Here is a 21,261-nt window from a genome sequence, read left to right as displayed (position 1 = left end):
GAGGGAGAGAGAGCGAGAGGGAGAGAGAGAGCGAGAGATGGAGAGAGGGAGAGGGAGTGAAAGATGGAGATGGAGAGAGAGCGAGAGAGAGGAAGGGAAGGAGAGAGAGAGACATCAGATTGACATACAATTTTGATTGATTTTTGATTATCAACAAACATGAATTCAATTTGAATTCAATTTGAAATCAACCAAACCTTGAAACTCTGTTGTAGATTTTTGGTTGAAATCTGGGTTATATTTGAGGTGTGTGTGTTAACTCTTTGCAAACTGTACCTCAAACTGATGCCAGTTCATATGCATGCCAGGGCCGTGGATGTTGCTATTGTTTGTTTTCTTTTTGGGATGAAAAAGGTAATGAGACAAAAAAACTGATTTTTATGTTTGGAAACCTTTTATCCTACTGCGGGTTAGTTAGATGATTGGTTTTAAATCATATATATCAAAACAAATATAATTGAAAAGTCCAGTGCACAATGTAGTGTCTTTCTTGTGGTACCCAATCAACAGATTTCGTTTCTAAAAGGTTCACAAGTAGTAGTAGTAGTTGTAGTCGTAGTAGTAGCAGCAGTAGTAGCAGCAGTATTAGTAACGTTATTGTCCCAAATGGGAAATAGATTTTTTGACATAACATTTTCAAAAGATACATGACAAACAGAATCACAACCAAATAGAGTTGTTAGTTCTTGTTGGGATGCTCACCTGCTTTAAAGGTGAGTTCATCCTGTTCCTGCCCGTCGTAGTCGTACAGCGCCCTCACCCGCACGCCCTTCGCTGACTCATCCTCAAAGGGGTTGGCTCCACCCCCATTGGTGTCTGAGCCTGAGTTTGGCGCGGCCTGCTCATCGTCTGACCACTCTGCTGACTGGTCCTGGGAGGAGTAGGCCTGGTCCTGGGAGGAGTAGGCCTGGTCCTGGGAGGAGTAGGCCTGGTTCTTATCAGAGCTGCTCACACTGTGGAGGAGGAGACGTTTCAACATCCTAGACCATCATCATCATTGTTCGGTTGCAGAAAAGTTTCACCACAAGCTTCCTCCAGTAACTAGGATCACTATTCATCAACATGGTCATCATGTGACCAGCACAGAGGAGAAAGGGCTGAGTGAATTGGAGACCCAAACTGGATGTTTCACTTTTATGAGCTGATCTCTTTATTCATGTCAACCCAGCACGAGAAAACATGCCCCGCCCCCATTTCTCTTTTCTGCTATAATCACATAATAATACTAAAACAACTGGGTGACATCATCTTCTGGCCACTAAACAGCACTTGTGGAGATATTACCAAACACAACTGTGACATTTCACAATAGGTTATTGGAAAGGGAAAGGAGATACCTTTTTAGTTGAACAACTGAATGCACTCAACCGAAATATTCGGCATTTAACCCCATCAGAGAGGTGCGGGGGGCTGCCCTAATCGACATCGTATTGATACTGTAGTTTGCAATAACATTGCATGCTTTGTATTTCTGAGCGCTTAACTTTATATCAACATTAATCATTGCTGCCACCTCCTGGACATTAGATTAGATAAATGTTCTAGCCCCCAATACAAGAGGAAATAGTCTTGAGCAAACAACTGATATCATCTGTATGAAAACAGATATAACATCTCATACACATAATTAATATATTGCCTATTGCACCTATGGGCTATTCTGGCTCGGACAAGGCATATTTACAATTTAACCCCTTACACATTACACATCGGACAAGGCATATTTACAATTTAACCCCTTACACATTACACATCGGACAAGGCTTACTTACTTACTATTGCACAATGCCTATTACACCCCTGACATCATAAAATTAGATACATTCTGCTGTTAGTATTGATAAAACATGAAAATGGTCTCTGTGATGACACTCACAGTGACTCTACATGTTAGAAAGGCATGTTTGTTCTACTACAGAAGGTAACCGTGGTGGTGGAGAGACCAACCTGCCCCTGTCTGTGAGACCAACCTGCCCCTGTCTGTGAGACCAACCTGCCCCTGTCTGTGAGACCAACCTGCCCCTGTCTGTGAGACCAACCTGCCCCTGTCTGTGAGACCAACCTGCCCCTGTCTCCAGCCGGTGCTGCCACATGGTTCGGTGCTGCCACATGGTTCGGTGCTGCTACATGGTTGGGTGCTGCTGTCACGCTAGTCAGCATTATACCGTCTGCCCCTTTCTTCGACTTCTCTCGTTTGCTGATCATGTGAGTGAGCTCTGGATTGTACTCCTGGGAAGGAAGGAAGGTGGGGAGCAAGCCAGTTACAAGTCAATTCCTAGTTTTTCCCCTTCAGTCAATGGAGGAAGTGAATTGAAATGAATTCCATGAGTTGAAAACGATAAATTAAAACACACGCATTGTTAGGCTAACTGGGAAGAAGTGGTTGTGTACCTCAAACTGGGGCCAGTTCATATGCATACCAGGGCCGTGGTTGTTGCTGAACCACTTCAGGTCATCTTGTGCACTGGCAGAGGTGATGGTGTGTTCCAGGTCTCTGTACACTGTGGCGTAACTGAAGACGGATAGAGAGAAGTTACATCTCTATTCTGACACATTCATCTTGACTCAGTGTATCATAATGGTGGTGCCCAGGTGGTGTGAGTATGGACCTACCTTTGGTTCTCGGTGAGGTTGAGGTGTCGTTTGATGTCCAACAGCACCTCCCTGAGGAAGCTCAGTCTCTTCTCCTCAAACTGCTGACACGTGTCAAACACTGTCTCCATGTTCTCCATGTACTGGGGCGTACACTTCCTCAGCTCATCCAGAGTCTTCTCATACTTCTCCTTAGCCTGCATGGTGAAGATCAGACAGAGAGTATGTTAATAACATGTTAGGGATAAACAACCACACAGGCTGTACAGTTGAGAGCTGAGGGTCCGAGGACCCCAACAAAGCGGGTTATGTGTTTTAATGTTTCAGAGCCCTTTCAGAATGTGTTTTGGTGTTTCAGAGCCCTTTCAGAATGTGTTTTAATGTTTCAGAGCCCTTTCAGAATGTGTTTTAGTGTTTCAGAGCCCTTTCAGAATGTGTTTTGGTGTTTCAGAGCCCTTTCAGAATGTGTTTTAGTGTTTCAGAGCCCTTTCAGAATGTGTTTTAATGTTTCAGAGCCTTTTCAGAATGTGTTTTAATGTTTCAGAGCCCTTTCAGAATGTGTTTTAGTGTTTCAGAGCCCTTTCAGAATGTGTTTTAGTGTTTCAGAGCCCTTTCAGAATGTGTTTTAATGTTTCAGAGCCCTTTCAGAATGTGTTTTGGTGTTTCAGAGCCCTTTCAGAATGTGTTTTAATGTTTCAGAGCCCTTTCAGAATGTGTTTTAGTGTTTCAGAGCCCTTTCAGAATGTGTTTTAGTGTTTCAGAGCCCTTTCAGAATGTGTTTTAGTGTTTCAGAGCCCTTTCAGAATGTGTTTTAGTGTTTCAGAGCCCTTTCAGAATGTGTTTTAGTGTTTCAGAGCCCTTTCAGAATGTGTTTTAGTGTTTCAGAGCCCTTTCAGAATGTGTTTTAATGTTTCAGAGCCCTTTCAGAATGTGTTTTAGTGTTTCAGAGCCCTTTCAGAATGTGTTTTAATGTTTCAGAGCCCTTTCAGAATGTGTTTTGGTGTTTCAGAGCCCTTTCAGAATGTGTTTTAATGTCAACATTTTACACCTTAAAACCTGTTGCGACTCTAAGGGCAGTATTTTCACTTTTGAAAAAAAAGTTTTAAACGGGATATTTTGTCAGGACAAGATGCTAGAATATGCATATAATTGATAGCTTAGGATAGAAAACACTCTAACGTTTCCAAAACTGTAAAGATATTGTCTGTGAGTATAACAGAACTGATGTTGCAGGCGAAAGCCTGAGAAAAATCCAATCCGGAAGTGCCCCATATTTTGAAAGCGCTGCGTTCCAATGAGTCCCTATTGAGCTGTGAATGGGCTATCAACCAGCTTACACTTTCTACGTATTCCCCAAGGTGTCTCGCATTGTGACGTAGTTTTACGCATTTATGTTGAAGAATAGCCAGAATAGCCATCTCCCAGAGAGATTCTCGCGTAAAATACAGAGGTAGCCAATCGGTCCTACTGAAAAACGAATTGTCCCGACGGATATATTATCAAATAGATATTTGAAAAACACCTTGAGGATTGATTATAAACAACGTTTCCCATGTTTCTGTCGATATTATGGAGCTAATTTGGAATATTTTTCTCTGTTTTTCGTGACTGCAATTTCCGGGCGATTTTTCAGCCAAAGGTGAAGAACAAACTGAGCTATTTCGCCTACAAAAATAATATTTTTGGAAAAAATAAACATTGGCTATCTAACTGGGAGTCTGGGCTCAGCAGAGTAAAGTCCACTTTACCAGTGGTTCCCAAACTGTGGGGCGTTCCCTCTGCGTCGGCATGGAGGGGCGCCCCCCCCCCCCCCACACTTATGTCAGTCATCAATCATTGCATACCTTAGAGAGCTATTTACAACTTGTCAGAAATGTCCAGCTCAATTAGCCCATGTCAGCTAACGTTTTTTAGCTAAGTTTTTTTGCCCATCGATTTTGTTTGAGTCACTCAAATATCACATGTATACACATGAGTCATGGCCAAATGTTTCGTTTTGCAGGAAATAAGCCAACAAGAGGGCTGTGAACAGTTTGTGCCATGAATAGTGCTTGTGCCCATAGAAATAGGTGTGGCACGCTCACACAGGTGGCGGAAAGGGATGTTCCCCAATGCTGGAAGGGGGGCCTGAGTGTAAGAGTTTGGGAATCCCTTCACTATACTAGTGAATAGATAATCACTGGGCCAAGATCTTTAACTGGTCAGGACGCATGGTCAAGAAAAACTCCTGGAACTAGTAATGGCAATAGGATGAGAGGCCTCCCTATCATGAAGAGACGGAGGAAGAGGAGGGTGAGCAGTGGAGGGTCTGGGCGGTAGGGGCCTGGGGAGTAGGGGTCTGGGGAGTAGGGGCCTGGGCGTATGGGCCTGGGGAGTAGGGGCCTGGACAGTAGGGTCCTGGACAGTAGGGGCTGGGCGTATGGGCCTGGGGAGTAGGGGCCTGGGGAGTAGGGGCCTGGGCGTATGGGCCTGGGGAGTAGGGACCTGGGGAGTAGGGGCCTGGACAGTAGGGGCCTGGGCGTATGGGCCTGGGGAGTAGGGGCCTGGGGAGTAGGGGCCTGGGCGTGTGGGCATGGGGAGTAGGGGCCTGGGGAGTAGGGGCCTGGGCAGTAGGGGTCTGGATAGTAGGGGTCTGGGCAGTAGGGGTCAGGGGAGTAGGGGTCTGGGGAGCTCACCTTCTGAGAGTCCTGCTTGCACTTGTCCACCTTGTCCAGGAGCTTCTTCTGCTGGTCGGCTGTGACTGAGGTGTCTGCCTTGCTGTTGGCCTCTCTGCTGGATGCCACCTTCTCCTCCTTACACGCCAGGTGGTACGTCTTCTTGGCAGTCTCAAGCTGAGGAGAGAAGATATGGTATATTTTTGAAGGATATTTACACTTTTGGAGGTATCATTTCAATGCAAACTACTTCAAGGTTACAGCAGTGCATGTTCTGATTTGGTCCAGATCTCTACGGCAATGCTCAAGTGTACAGTAGTTCAGGTGGTTGCCCCTCACCTCCTTGAGCTTCTTGGCCCATGGTTTCTGGGCCTTCTTGAAGCCCTCCTCTGCCTCTTTGGTTTCCTTGAAGCCTCCCATCATCTGTTTGTGGTAGGAGTCCTTCTGCCAGTTCTTCACCTTCTCAAAGTCATTGTTGAGCAGTCCGTTCTTCACATCCTGGTGCAGCTCACTCACCTTCTCAGCCTCTGTCATCATTGCCACCCAGGCCCTCTCCACACTGCCGTACTGGGGCCCTGAGGGAGAGGGAGAAGAGGTAGGGTTAGAGGGAGAAGGAGAAGAGGGCCAGGGTTAGAGGGAGAAGGAGAAGAGGGTCAGGGTTAGAGGGAGACGGAGAAGAGGGTCAGAGTTAGAGGGAGAAGGAGAAGAGGGTCAGGGTTAGAGGGAGACGGAGAAGAGGGTCAGAGTTAGAGGGAGAAGGAGAAGAGGGTCAGGGTTAGAGGAAGAAGGAGAAGAGGTAGGGTTAGAGGGAGAAGAGGGTCAGGGTTAGAGGGAGAAGGAGAAGAGGGCCAGGGTTAGAGGGAGAGGGAGAAGAGGGTCAGGGTTAGACGGAGAAGAGGTAGGGTTAGAGGGAGAAGGAGAAGAGGGTCAGGGTTAGAGGGAGAAGGAGAAGAGGGCCAGGGTTAGAGGGAGAAGAGGGTCAGGGTTAGACGGAGAAGAGGTAGGGTTAGAGGGAGAAGGGGAAGAGGGTCAGGGTTAGAGGGAGAAGGAGAAGAGGGCCAGGGTTAGAGGGAGAGGGAGAAGAGGGTCAGGGTTAGACGGAGAAGAGGTAGGGTTAGAGGGAGAAGGAGAAGAGGGTCAGGATTAGAGGGAGAAGAGGTAGGGTTAGAGGGAGAGGGAGAAGAGGGTCAGGGTTAGAGGGAGAGGGAGAAGAGGGTCAGGGTTAGAGGGAGACGGAGAAGAGGGTCAGGGTTAGAGGGAGAAGAGGTAGGGTTAGAGGGAGAAGGGGTAGGGTTAGAGGGAGAGGGAGAAGAGGGTCAGGGTTAGAAGGAGAGGGAGAAGAGGGTCAGGGTTAGAGGGAGAGGGAGAAGAGGGTCAGGGTTAGAGGGAGAAGAGGTAGGGTTAGAGGGATAAGGGGTAGGGTTAGAGGGAGAGGGAGAAGAGGTAGGGTTAGAGGGAGAGGGAGAAGAGGGTCAGGGTTAGAAGGAGAGGGAGAAGAGGGTCAGGGTTAGAGGGAGAGGGAGAAGAGGGTCAGGGTTAGACGGAGAAGAGGTAGGGTTAGAGGGAGAAGGAGAAGAGGGTCAGGATTAGAGGGAGAAGAGGCAGGGTTAGAGGGAGAGGGAGAAGAGGGTCAGGGTTAGAGGGAGAGGGAGAAGAGGGTCAGGGTTAGAGGGAGAGGGAGAAGAGGGTCAGGGTTAGAGGGAGAGGGAGAAGAGGGTCAGGGTTGGAGGGAGAGGGAGAAGAGGGTCAGGATTAGAGGGAGAAGAGGTAGGGTTAGAGGGAGAAGGAGAAGAGGGTCAGGATTAGAGGGAGAAGAGGTAGGGTTAGAGCAGGGGTGTCAAAGTCAAATGGACGGAGGGCCAAATAAAAAAATCAGCTACAAGACGAGGGCCGGACTGTTCGAATGTTCATTGAAAAATTTTTAAATGACGCATATAGTCTAGTGAACCTAATTGAACCTACTGAAAACCTAACAAATATATTACAATATGATCAGATAAATAAAGCAATATTTTCTTATGGCTCTGTCAGTAATCTTTAATTTTCAACAGACACAAAAGACAAATTTCCTTTATATAAATATCCCCATAACATGAACATTAAATGAAAGAAACCGGTATTCAAGGCACCATCAGTAGACTATATTTTCTATTTTAGCAAAAGTGGGCTAAATTTACTTCAAAGAAAAAACAATAATAGCAATTTTCTATCATCCACTCAACTGAAATATTTTTAAAATATAATTGGATTGAAATACAAAAAAATAAAGTGCAAAAATCTATTAATCAAAAACAACACTTTGTTTAAGGAGAAGTAACATGCAGTGAAAACAAATATTAAATTTTAACTTTTAAACTTGAACTGAGTAAAAACTCTAAATATGTGATTGCACAGTAATGTTCACTTGTTTGAGGTTGAGGGTGATACTTGGTGGTGTCCCATCTTTTCCACAAGTTCATCAATGTTCGGGGTAAGGCTCTGAGCTGAAGAAATCCTCAGAATTGAGTGGAGGTGTTCAGCAGTAAGTCGACTTCTGTGTGATGTTTTGTTCAGGTTCATCAAAGAAAACAGTTGTTCACACAGGTATGTGCTGCCAAACATAGACAACGTTTGAGCAGCCTGGATGCGCAGCTGGGGCATTGTGCCGGGGAGGAAACGGGCAAACTCCGCAGCACCCACTGCCGCATATTTTTCCCTCAGTGCATCATTGCATTGGAGGTCAATCAACTCCATTTGGAGGTTTGGTGGTGAGCTTTCCACGTCAACAGCAAATGGGTTACCGAGCAGTTCCAACCTGCTTTTTTGTGCTTCAAAGTCAGCAAATCGGCGTCGAAAGTCAGTGGTAAGCATACCTATTTTATCAGCCAACTGTGTGCTCGGGAACGCACTGGTAGAGAGCTTCTCTTTCATGGTCTGGCAGCTGGGAAAGTGGCTCAAATTTTCTTTCCGCATCTGCGTCTCCCACAGAGTCAGTTTGGTTTTAAATGCCTTCACTGTACTGTACATATCAGAGATGACACGATCCCGACCCTGCAGCTGCAAGTTTATTGCATTCAGATGACTCGTAATGTCACACAGAAAAGCCATTTCACACAGAAACATTTCGTCTCGGAGTTGTGTTGTGTCTTTCCCTTTGCTGTCCAAGAATAGACAAATCTCCTCACGAAGCTCGAAACATCTTTGAAGCACCTTTCCCTGGCTTAGCCATCGCACCTCTGTGTGATAAGGCAAATCACCATGCTCCGTTTCTAACTCCGTCAGAAATGCCTTGAACTGGCGGTGATTCAAACCTTTGGCTCTGATAAAGTTAACTGTGCGCGTGATGATGCTCATTACATGCTCCATTTTCAAGGCTTTACCGCACAACGCTTCCTGGTGTATGATACAATGATAAGCTGTCAGCTCACCTGTCGCGTTTTCCTCTTGCATCTTTTCCCGTATCTTCGCCACCAGTCCGCTCCTGTGTCCACACATCGCAGGTGCTCCGTCGGTTGTCAAACCCACGAGTTTTTCCCAAGGCAGCTCCATCTCATTTACACATCTTGACACCTCTTCATACAAATCATGCCCCGTAGTTGTGCCATGCATAGGACGTAAAGCCAAAAACTCCTCTGTCACGCTTAGGCTGGAGTCCACTCCGCGGATGAAAATTGACAACTGGGCAATGTCAGAAATGTCGGTGCTCTCATCCACAGCCAAGGAATATGCAATAAAATCTTTTCCCTTTTTCACAAGCTGCTCTTTTAGATTGATGGACAACTGGTCTACTCTCTCGGCAATGGTGTTTCTGCTCAGACTCACATTTAAAAAGAGTTGCCTTTTTTCTGGGCAAACTTCGTCACAAACTTTAATCATGCAGTTTTTGATGAAATCCCCCTCCGTAAATGGCCGGGCTGATTTAGCGATCTCTTCTGCCAAAATAAAACTGGCCTTGACAGCAGCCTGGCCTTGTGATTTGGCTTTTTTGAACAGAGCCTGTCGAGATTTGAGGCCTCGTTTTAATTCCTCTGCCTTTTGTAGCCTTTGTTCCATGTCCATATTCTTGTTTTTGTCCGCGTGTTTCGTTTCATAATGTCGTCTCAGATTATACTCTTTCAGTACCGCCACACTTTCTCCACACAGAAGACACACAGGTTTTCCAGCTACCTTCGTGAACATATACTCCGACTCCCACCTTGTTTGAAACCCCCGGTTCTCAGTATCCACCTTCCGTTTTGCCATTTTTGATGGGTATCTGAAAGTTAATTTTACTGTGATGCTGACGACTGCTGTGCCAATAAATATTGAAATGAAGCAGCCTACTGCTCGGTGCGTCACCTTTGCATTGTGGGAAATGTAGTATTGGTGCGTGTAAAAGATCTGCGGGCTGCCGGCTTGCTGCGGGCCGGTTCTAGATCATCCCAGGGGCCGTAAAAAACCTTCTTGCGGGCCGGATGTGGCCCGCGGGCCTTGACTCTGACATATGTGGGTTAGAGGAAGAAGGAGAAGAGGGTCAGGGTTAGAGGGAGAGGGAGAAGAGGGTCAGGGTTAGAGGGAGAAGAGGGTCAGGGTTAGAGGGAGAGGGAGAAGAGGGTCAGGGTTAGAGGGAGAGGGAGAAGAGGGTCAGGGTTAGAGGGAGAAGGAGAAGAGGGTCAGGGTTAGAGGGAGAGGGAGAAGAGGGTCAGGGTTAGAGGGAGAGGGAGAAGAGGGTCAGGGTTAGAGGGAGAGGGAGAAGAGGGTCAGGGTTAGAGGGAGAAGGAGAAGAGGGTCAGGGTTAGAGGGAGAAGGAGAAGAGGGTCAGGGTTAGAGGGAGAGGGAGAAGAGGGTCAGGGTTAGAGGGAGAAGGAGAAGAGGGTCAGGGTTAGAGGGAGAGGGAGAAGAGGGTCAGGGTTAGAGGGAGAGGGAGAAGAGGGTCAGGGTTAGAGGAAGAAGGAGAAGAGGTAGGGTTAGAGGGAGAAGGAGAAGAGGGTCAGGGTTAGAGGGAGAAGGAGAAGAGGGTCAGGGTTAGAGGGAGAGGGAGAAGAGGGTCAGGGTTAGAGGGAGAGGGAGAAGAGGGTCAGGGTTAGAGGGAGAAGGAGAAGAGGGTCAGGGTTAGAGGGAGAGGGAGAAGAGGGTCAGGGTTAGAGGGAGAGGGAGAAGAGGGTCAGGGTTAGAGGGAGAGGGAGAAGAGGGTCAGGGTTAGAGGGAGAAGGAGAAGAGGGTCCGGGTTAGAGGGAGAGGGAGAAGAGGGTCAGGGTTAGAGGGAGGTCCATTAGTATTTTGAGAAACAGATGGTATTACTCTGACTCAATGAATATCCTGCACATTGCATTCGCTGTACTCCCATGACAAAACTAGAAGTAGTTTATTATTTTTTAAAAGCATGCTCCTACAGATGGCAATACAACTCTTCCAATCCACTGTAAGCTGCTGGGTGTGTCTCCCCTTCTCCCCTCGTACCTTTATCCACCAGCTGTCTCCATCTCTTAGACCAGTCGGTCAGCTGCTGGCTGTAGGCCTTCTCGATTTTGGCACGCTCTTGTATACAGTTCATCAGGTCATTGCAGAGCCGGTGGCCATCATCAATCCGCTTCACAGCACGCTTATAGTTTCCCACCTTTCATAGGTACCAGAATGAGAGGCATTTCAATTACATTCAAAACATTCCACCTTAAGAATGTGGCGTTCCACGAACAGTGGTGTCAGTGTCTCCCTACTGAGTGATCATTGTCGCGCCACCTTAAGAACGGTATTGTCAGTGTCTCCCTACTGAGTGATCATTGTCGCGCCACCTTAAGAACGGTATTGTCAGTGTCTCCCTACTGAGTGATCATTGTCGTGCCACCTTAAGAACGGTATTGTCAGTGTCTCCCTACTGAGTGATCATTGTCGCGCCACCTTAAGAACGGTATTGTCAGTGTCTCCCTACTGAGTGATCATTGTCGCGCCACCTTAAGAACGGTATTGTCAGTGTCTCCCTACTGAGTGATCATTGTCGTGCCACCTTAAGAACGGTATTGTCAGTGTCTCCCTACTGAGTGATCATTGTCGCGCCACCTTAAGAACGGTATTGTCAGTGTCTCCCTACTGAGTGATCATTGTCGTGCCACCTTAAGAACGGTATTGTCAGTGTCTCTCTACTGAGTGATCATTGTCGCGCCACCTTAAGAACGGTATTGTCAGTGTCTCCCTACTGAGTGATCATTGTCGCGCCACCTTAAGAACGGTATTGTCAGTGTCTCCCTACTGAGTGATCATTGTCGCGCCACCTTAAGAACGGTATTGTCAGTGTCTCCCTACTGAGTGATCATTGTCGCGCCACCTTAAGAACGGTATTGTCAGTGTCTCCCTACTGAGTGATCATTGTCGTGTCACCTTAAGAACGGTATTGTCAGTGTCTCCCTACTGAGTGATCATTGTCGCGCCACCTTAAGAACGGTATTGTCAGTGTCTCCCTGAGTGATACAGTGAGGAGCAATAAAATACATGAAAACAAGAGACATAGACAGAAAAGGACACAGCTAGACATGGACACTGACACAAAGGACACAGCTAGACATGGACACTGACACAAAGGACACAGCTAGACATGGACACTGACACAAAGGACACAGCTAGACATGGACACTGACACAAAGGACACAGCTAGACATGGACACTGACACAAAGGACACAGCTAGACATGGACACTGACACAAAGGACACAGCTAGACATGGACATACATGAAAACAAGAGACATAGACAGAAAAGGACACAGCTAGACATGGACACTGACACAAAGGACACAGCTAGACATGGACACTGACACAAAGGACACAGCTGACAAGGGGAAAAGACAACAAGGAACACAGCTACTCTATATCTAACAGAAAGCCTTCCTAAAGGGTTTAGGCCATTTTTAAAGGAGCCCAGAGTCTGAGGTTCCTTCATCAGTAGCCCTAGTCAGCGGCCTGTCACACTGCCAGCTCTGCTGCAAAGCCAAAAGAGGGTGACGCAGTGCCAGCAAAGTGTGGACACCTGGAGTTTTTGGTTCAAATCCCAGTTCCGCTGAAAGGGATGCATGTTTGACTACATATTAATTTATCTCCAAACAGGTGTGGTCTGTTCTCACCTCCCAGAAGCTGTCTGTGCCATCCTCCTGGCTGGCCGACTCGTCATAGGCGCCCGACATGATCCTAGATTTGGCAGAGAGGACGTGAGGAGGTTTTGGGAGTCTGCAGCAGAGTCTTGGTCTTCAGGCACTGAGGGAAGGAGAAAGAGGATCATTAATAATAGCAATACAATGTGGTCAGCTGCATTCATCCAAACTACAACAAATACAGCGAAAGGCCATTTCAGAGATTTGCTGTGGGAATTGAAAACGAACTATTAAAGTTGTCCTTCTTTATACATGTAAACATTAGATCCCTTTAATTCATAATGCCATCTAATAACATTCAGCCCAAACAGATGTGAAACAACTGATGACTGAAGAGCAACAGAAGCTACAGCCCTCCCTCCATTATGTTCTGGTACAACAGTCCTCCCTCTGTTCTGTTCTGGTACAACAGTCCTCCCTCCATTCTGTTCTGGTACAACAGTCCTCCCTCCATTCTGTTCTGGTACAACAGTCCTCCCTCCATTCTGTTCTGGTACAACAGTCCTCCCTCCATTCTGTTCTGGTACAACAGTCCTCCCTCTGTTCTGTTGGTACAACAACTCCCTCCATTCTGTTCTGTACAACAGTCCTCCCTCCATTCTGTTCTGGTACAACAGTCCTCCCTCTGTTCTGGTACAACAGTCCTCCCTCCATTCTGTTCTGGTACAACAGTCCTCCCTCTGTTCTGGTCCTGGTACAACAGTCCTCCCTCTGTTCTGGTACAACAGTCCTCCCTCTGTTCTGGTACAACAGTCCTCCCTCTGTTCTGGTCCTGGTACAACAGTCCTCCCTCCGTTCTGTTCTGGTACAACAGTCCTCCCTCCATTCTGTTCTGGTACAACAGTCCTCCCTCCATTCTGTTCTGGTACAACAGTCCTCCCTCTGTTCTGTTCCTGGTACAACAGTCCTCCCTCTGTTCTGGTACAACAGTCCTCCCTCTGTTCTGGTCCTGGTACAACAGTCCTCCCTCTGTTCTGGTCCTGGTACAACAGTCCTCCCTCCGTTCTGTTCCTGGTACAACAGTCCTCCCTCTGTTCTGTTCCTGGTACAACAGTCCTCCCTCTGTTCTGGTACAACAGTCCTCCCTCTGTTCTGTTCCTGGTACAACAGTCCTCCCTCCGTTCTGTTCCTGGTACAACAGTCCTCCCTCGGTTCTGTTCCTGGTACAACAGTCCTCCCTCGGTTCTGTTCCTGGTACAACAGTCCTCCCTCCGTTCTGTTCCTGGTACAACAGTCCTCCCTCCGTTCTGTTCCTGGTAAAACACCCCTCCCTCCATTCTGGTAAAACAGCCCTCCCTCTGTTCTGGTACAGCATCCCTCCCTCCGTTCTGGTACAACAGCCCTCCCTCTGTTCTGGTACTGGTACAGCATCCCTCCCTCCGTTCTGGTACAACAGCCCTCCCTCTGTTCTGGTACTGGTACAGCAACCCTCCCTCCATTCTGGTACTGGTACAGGAACCATCCCTCCGTTCTGGTACTGGTACCCCATTTCTTGTTTTATTATCTTTCTATATTTGTTCAGTTTTTCTCTCTGCATTGTTGGAAAGGGACCGTAAGCAAGGATTTCACTGTTGTTTACACAGCATGTGACCAATATGTCATTAAAAAACACCTCAGACTCCATGAGGAATGATTTGTCCCAGAACAAAATAACAGTCTATCCATGCTCAAACGTTAGTATTTCTAATATTAACCCAGCGCTGAGTAGAAAGGGTAACAGCGCTGAGTAGAAAGGGTAACATGCTAGTATGGAGAATGGTTTCCACTAACAGTGTTGTGGAGTCCTTAATCAAGGCAAATATCATATTCTGTAATGCCTATGGCAGTAGAGCCTACAACTTCCAGATTGTACTCCAAGAGAGTGACCGGATGTCTCTTTCACATACGATACAGCAACCCCTCATCAGCCATGCAATCACCTTGATGGCAGTCTGCTACCAACAATAACAATGTATTTTAATTTGTTAAAATGTAACCTTTTATTTAACTAGGCAAGTCAGTTAAGAACAAATACTTATTTACAATGACAACCTACCCCGGCCAAATCCGAACGATGCTGGGCCAATTGTGCACCGCCCAATGGGACTCCCAATCACAGCCGGATGTGATACAGCCTGGATTTGAACCAGGGACTGCCGTGACACCTCTTGCACTGAGATGCAGTGCCTTAGACCGCTGCGCCCCTTCTGAGCCCAATAACAATAACACATCTTCACCAAACCAAGGATGTCGCATTTACAGCAACGACCTGTAACTATTCCCCAGGTCGTTGCTGTAAATGAGAATGTGTTCTCAGTCAACTTACATGGTAAAATAAGGGCAAAATTAAAACACAAATATTTTAAGCCACTCCCGAGGACGAAGGCCCAGTGACGCTGCCTCGGAGAGACAATAGAGGGCTCTGCTTTAGAGTGGGGGTGGGGGGTGGGGGCACTGCATGGGTATTTGGGTCACCTCAGCCGTCCTAAACTAATGGCTGGGAAAATACTTTTGACAATTGGGAGAAGGAGAGAGGGAAAACGAGAGAGAGAAAGAGAGCGATACAGACTTCAAAATGCAGTTTCTCCCCAGACAAAACGTGAGCAGAACGGCTTTGGTTAAAACACAAAAAGGGCTTCGGCTGCATGGGGAATGTGTGAGAGCTGGGTGTGCACCACAGTTGCATGGGGAATGTGTGAGAGCTGGGTGTGCACCACAGTTGCATGGGGAATGTGTGAGAGCTGGGTGTGCACCACAGTTGCATGGGGAATGTGTGAGAGCTGGGTGTGCACCACAGTTGCATGGGGAATGTGTGAGAGCTGGGTGTGCACCACAGTTGCATGGGGAATGTGTGAGAGCTGGGTGTGCACCACAGTTGCATGGGGAATGTGTGAGAGCTGGGTGTGCACCACAGTTGCATGGGGAATGTGTGAGAGCTGGGTGTGCACCACAGTTGCATGGGGAATGTGTGAGAGCTGGGTGTGCACCACAGTTGCATGGGGAATGTGTGAGAGCTGGGTGTGCACCACAGTTGCATGGGGAATGTGTGAGAGCTGGGTGTGCACCACAGTTGCATGGGGAATGTGTGAGAGCTGGGTGTGCACCACAGTTGCATGGGGAATGTGTGAGAGCTGGGTGTGCACCACAGTTGCATGGGGAATGTGTGAGAGCTGGGTGTGCACCACAGTTGCATGGGGAATGTGTGAGAGCTGGGTGTGCACCACAGTTGCATGGGGAATGTGTGAGAGCTGGGTGTGCACCACAGTTGCATGGGGAATGTGTGAGAGCTGGGTGTGCACCACAGTTGCATGGGGAATGTGTGAGAGCTGGGTGTGCACCACAGTTGCATGGGGAATGTGTGAGAGCTGGGTGTGCACCACAGTTGCATGGGGAATGTGTGAGAGCTGGGTGTGCACCACAGTTGCATGGGGAATGTGTGAGAGCTGGGTGTGCACCACAGTTGCATGGGGAATGTGTGAGAGCTGGGTGTGCACCACAGTTGCATGGGGAATGTGTGAGAGCTGGGTGTGCACCACAGTTGCATGGGGAATGTGTGAGAGCTGGGTGTGCACCACAGTTGCATGGGGAATGTGTGAGAGCTGGGTGTGCACCACAGTTGCATGGGGAATGTGTGAGAGCTGGGTGTGTACCACAGTTGGTTAATCCATCCAGAGGAGGCTTTTGTTCTAGTGTAGGACAGTCCTGTCTGGGAACAAGGCTAGATGGTAGTGTATACACACAAACACCACCTCACGCCTCCTCACCCGTTACTATCTTTCTGGCAGACAGCATATTTCTAAATTCTTCCTGTCCTAAACCATTGTAATATGTACAGAAATCAATACTTGAAATTGATCACAATTCTAATGTATTAAGGCCTACTAGTCTTTTACACAAAATAACACTTCTAGTCAGTCCAGTTAAACATCTAGTCAGTCCAGTTAAACATCTAGTCAGTCCAGTTAAACTCTAACACACCTAAGGTAAAGCAGTAACAAACCATTCTTGCTGTCTCATCAACATCACCATGGAAAGGAACATGAAGTACCCTTTTTGTCCTCTACATACCCCAGCAACACTATGAAGAAGATCACAACACACATATTTCATTAGGGCTCTCCATCTCCACACACATAACCAAATATACACACACACACACACACACACACACTCACACACACACGCACCTCAACTGCAATAACCAGACAGTGAGAAACCACTCTAGGCTATAGCCAAGACAAAGGACCGCAAATGAATGCACCCAAAAAGAGGAGGGACGCAGGCAGACTACCTCCGTCCTTTCCGTCCTAACAACAAAAGCCTTACCCCCAGTCCTCCATTAGCAGAGTGAGACACGACGGCTAGCTACAGATACAGCTCCAGCTCTGAGGCACGTGGGCTCCACTCCTCTCTCTCCTCTCACTCTTCTCTCCTCCCACCCCTTTGTTTTTGTTCAGCTCAGAGCCCCGTTTTCTCAGACAGCTGAGCTCTCGCATCATCACATCATACACCGTCAACAAACATAGAACACTGTCTTATCCAAGAGCACAGACACTTCTGGCCAGGCAACGTGTTGAGTGAAAGCGTGTGTGTGTGTGTGTGTGTGTGTGTGTGTGTGTGTGTGTGTGTGTGTGTGTGTGTGTGTGTGTGTGTGTGTTTCTCAATGGCTGAGTGATAATCCTCTGGTGTTTTGCTTGAATGGTTCAGTCAAGGAGGAAGAGAAAAGAGACTCTCAGAGGGAGACGGGGGAGGAGGAACGAGGGATGAGGAGAAGGGTGGGGGTAGGAGAAACGAGGGATGAGAGGAAGGGTGGGGGGGACGAGGGATGAGGAGAAGGGTAGGGGGAGGAGGAACGAGGGATGAGGAGAAGGGTGGGGGGAGGAGAAATGAGGGATGAGTGGAAGGGTGGGGGGGACGAGGGATGAGGAGAAGGGTGGGGGGAGGAGGAACGAGGGATGAGGAGAAGGGTGGGGGGAGGAGGAACGAGGGATGAGGAGAAGGGTGGGGGGAGGAGAAACGAGGGATGAGTGGAAGGGTGGGGGGGACGAGGGATGAGGAGAAGGGTGTGGGGGTGATGAGGGGGTGTACTAACCATGGCATCATGAGGGCACAGGATTGCATTGATTGATAGGACTAGAGACGATGAGGGTTAAAGGAGAGACATGGAGGTGGGGAAATATAGTGTGAAGAGCCTCTGATGTGTAGCTAGGGAAGAGAGTGAGACACAGTGAGGAGGAAACAGAGAAGCAGACAGAAATGGAGAATACAGGAGTAGAAGGTAGAGGTGATTGAAGATGGAGGGAGAGAGTAAATTGTACAGGTGTGACTTTTACAACAGATGCCTGCCTAAATTGAGACCCAGTCACTGGCCACTTTAATAAATGGATCACTAGTCACTTTAAACAATGCTTCTTATTACATATCTTACATCACTCACATCATATGTATATACTGTATTTTATACCATCTATTGCACCTTTCCTATGCCGCTCGGCCATCGCTCATCCATATATTTATATGTACATATTTTCATTCACCCCTTTTAGATTTCTGTGTATTAGATAGTTGTTGGGGAATTGTTAGATTACATTACTGCACTGTCGGAACTAGAAGCACAATCATTTAGCTACACTCACATTAACATCTGCTAACTATGTGTATGTGACTAATAACATTTTATTTTATTTGAGGTAATAGAGGGAAAAGGCATGTATTATTATAATTATTATTATTATTACACAAGAGGTTGACTCCACTTCAAGAGAAAAATAGAGTGTATTATCAATCTCATCTAATATTCAAAGGCGGATTTGCGAGTTGCCATGCAGACAGAAAGCCAATAATAAAACCCTGATTTGAATATTCATGAAGCCAAGAGAGCAACTCGGTGCTATGATGAGACAGTCATACGTGAGGGTGATCAGCAGCCAGGAAAATCTGGCAGCACATTCCAGAACAAAGGGTAACATGACGATGCTTTTACAACAGCTGATAGACCTGTGTAATATCATGCCATTCCTGTGAATGTAACCAGTAGTGCTTTCCTGTGTAGACCGAGTTGCTAGAGAGGAGGGGATGAGATGAGAGGTGATTAAACGTCACTGGGTAGGGCGCTAGACAGAGTGATGCTGAGCAGGGCAGGACAGGGGAGGGAGTGGGGGAGGTGGGCAGTGGTAAAATAAGGGGGCCAAAGCTACAGCTCCCAGCTAGCCACAGTAAAATTCCACTGCAGTAAAGGACAGGTCCTCAATATCTCAGAACCCAAGGCAGCACCACAGCTATTCATCATAAACACTCAATGTGCTGCCTACACATCTCTCTGACTGCAGGCACTCGAGTACAGGTTGAGGAAATATTCAGGAAACAACCAAACTGCAAACTGATAACAATAACTTTACCTTAGGGCTTTTAAAGTCAAAATGTAGTCCTATTATCTTAAAAAAAGCTATTTTCAAAACAACTGAATGAATTCCTGTTATGTCCAGTTCAAAGGCGTATTTCACTGTACTGCTGACATTTACATAAAACACTCCCTCAATCTATGTGCTTTGGTAATTTCCCTTGAAGGTAACTGTGTAAGTCCCAATTCCACTGGCCATACCAACTAAATCCCAATTCCACTGGGCCATACCAACTAAGTCCCAATTCCACTGGGCCATACCAACTAAGTCCCAATTCCACTTGGCCATACCAACTAAGTCCCAATTCCACTGGGCCATTTTATTTATTTATTTGATTTATTTTACCTTTATTTAACCAGGTAGGCAAGTTGAGAACAAGTTCTCATTTACAATTGCGACCTGGCCAAGATAAAGCAAAGCAGTTCGACAGATACGACACAGAGTTACACATGGAGTAAAACAAACATACAGTCAATAATACAGTATAAACAAGTACAATGTGAGCAAATGAGGTGAGAAGGGAGGTAAAGGCAAAAAAGGCCATGGTGGCAAGGTAAATACAATATAGCAAGTAAAACACTGGAATGGTAGTTTTGCAATGGAAGAATGTGCAAAGTAGAAATAAAAATAATGGGGTGCAAAGGAGCAAAATAAATAAATAAATTAAATACAGTTGGGAAAGAGGTAGTTGTTTGGGCTAAATTATAGGTGGGCTATGTTCAGGTGCAGTAATCTGTGAGCTGCTCTGACAGTTGGTGCTTAAAGCTAGTGAGGGAGATAAGTGTTTCCAGTTTCAGAGATTTTTGTAGTTCGTTCCAGTCATTGGCAGCAGAGAACTGGAAAGAGAGGCGGCCAAAGAAAGAATTGGTTTTGGGGGTGACTAGAGAGATATACCTGCTGGAGCGTGTGCTACAGGTGGAAGATGCTATGGTGACCAGCGAGCTGAGATAAGGGGGGACTTTACCTAGCAGGGTCTTGTAGATGACATGGAGCCAGTGGGTTTGGCGACGAGTATGAAGCGAGGGCCAGCCAACGAGAGCGTACAGGTCGCAATGGTGGGTAGTATATGGGGCTTTGGTGACAAAACGGATTGCACTGTGATAGACTGCATCCAATTTGTTGAGTAGGGTATTGGAGGCTATTTTGTAAATGACATCGCCAAAGTCGAGGATTGGTAGGATGGTCAGTTTTACAAGGGTATGTTTGGCAGCATGAGTGAAGGATGCTTTGTTGCGAAATAGGAAGCCAATTCTAGATTTAACTTTGGATTGGAGATGTTTGATATGGGTCTGGAAGGAGAGTTTACAGTCTAACCAGACACCTAAGTATTTGTAGTTGTCCACGTATTCTAAGTCAGAGCCGTCCAGAGTAGTGATGTTGGACAGGCGGGTAGGTGCAGGTAGCGATCGGTTGAAGAGCATGCATTTAGTTTTACTTGTATTTAAGAGCAATTGGAGGCCACGGAAGGAGAGTTGTATGGCATTGAAGCTTGCCTGGAGGGTTGTTAACACAGTGTCCAAAGAAGGGCCGGAAGTATACAGAATGGTGTCGTCTGCGTAGAGGTGGATCAGAGACTCACCAGCAGCAAGAGCGACCTCATTGATGTATACAGAGAAGAGAGTCGGTCCAAGAATTTAACCCTGTGGCACCCCCATAGAGACTGCCAGAGGTCCGGACAACAGACCCTCCGATTTGACACACTGAACTCTATCAGAGAAGTAGTTGGTGAACCAGGCGAGGCAATCATTTGAGAAACCAAGGCTGTTGAGTCTGCCGATGAGGATGTGGTGATTGACAGAGTCGAAAGCCTTGGCCAGATCAATGAATACGGCTGCACAGTAATGTTTCTTATCGATGGCGGTTAAGATATCGTTTAGGACCTTGAGCGTGGCTGAGGTGCACCCATGACCAGCTCTGAAACCAGATTGCATAGCAGAGAAGGTATGGTGAGATTCGAAATGGTCGGTAATCTGTTTGTTGACTTGGCTTTCGAAGACCTTAGAAAGGCATGGTAGGATAGATATAGGTCTGTAGCAGTTTGGGTCAAGAGTGTCCCCCCCTTTGAAGAGGGGGATGACCGCAGCTGCTTTCCAATCTTTGGGAATCTCAGACGACACGAAAGAGAGGTTGAACAGGCTAGTAATAGGGGTGGCAACAATTTCGGCAGATCATTTTAGAAAGAAAGGGTCCAGATTGTCTAGCCCGGCTGATTTGTAGGGGTCCAGATTTTGCAGCTCTTTCAGAACATCAGCTGAATGGATTTGGGAGAAGGAGAAATGGGGAAGGCTTGGGCGAGTTGCTGTTGGGGGTGCAGTGCTGTTGACAGGGGTAGGAGTAGCCAGGTGGAAAGCATGGCCAGCCGTAGAAAAATGCTTATTGAAATTCTCAATTATGGTGGATTTATCAGTGGTGACAGTGTTTCCTATCTTCAGTGCAGTGGGCAGCTGGGAGGAGGTGTTCTTATTCTCCATGGACTTTACAGTGTCCCAGAACTTTTTTGAGTTAGTGTTGCAAGAAGCAAATTTCTGCTTGAAAAAG

General features: G+C 47.1%; 1 protein-coding gene across 5 annotated transcripts in view; it reads right to left on the bottom strand.

Moving 5' to 3' along the window:
* The window catches only part of LOC139371392 (protein kinase C and casein kinase substrate in neurons protein 1-like), a 45,624-nt gene that overhangs the window by 3,236 nt on the left and 21,127 nt on the right, over nt 1-21,261 (bottom strand). For 2 of the 5 annotated variants that reach the window (XM_071111778.1, XM_071111779.1), the window contains 9 exons: nt 12,317-12,446; nt 10,665-10,821; nt 5,586-5,821; nt 5,268-5,423; nt 2,614-2,789; nt 2,392-2,512; nt 2,063-2,229; nt 703-953; nt 277-336 (listed from right to left, as the gene is read on the bottom strand). In XM_071111778.1, the coding sequence (XP_070967879.1) occupies nt 323-336; nt 703-953; nt 2,063-2,229; nt 2,392-2,512; nt 2,614-2,789; nt 5,268-5,423; nt 5,586-5,821; nt 10,665-10,821; nt 12,317-12,376 (1,338 nt within the window). In that variant the 5' untranslated portion in view covers nt 12,377-12,446 and the 3' untranslated portion in view covers nt 277-322. Of the gene's footprint in view, nt 1-276; nt 337-702; nt 954-2,062; nt 2,230-2,391; nt 2,513-2,613; nt 2,790-5,267; nt 5,424-5,585; nt 5,822-10,664; nt 10,822-12,316; nt 12,447-16,648; nt 16,744-21,261 lie in introns of those variants that run through there. The other 3 variants (XM_071111775.1, XM_071111776.1, XM_071111777.1) reach the window with 2 other exon arrangements.

Source organism: Oncorhynchus clarkii, chromosome 17, assembly GCF_045791955.1.
Source record: "Oncorhynchus clarkii lewisi isolate Uvic-CL-2024 chromosome 17, UVic_Ocla_1.0, whole genome shotgun sequence".
Lineage (NCBI taxonomy): Eukaryota > Metazoa > Chordata > Actinopteri > Salmoniformes > Salmonidae > Oncorhynchus > Oncorhynchus clarkii.
Note: the sequence above shows the minus strand (reverse complement) of the source record. Positions and strands in the feature narration are given on the sequence as shown.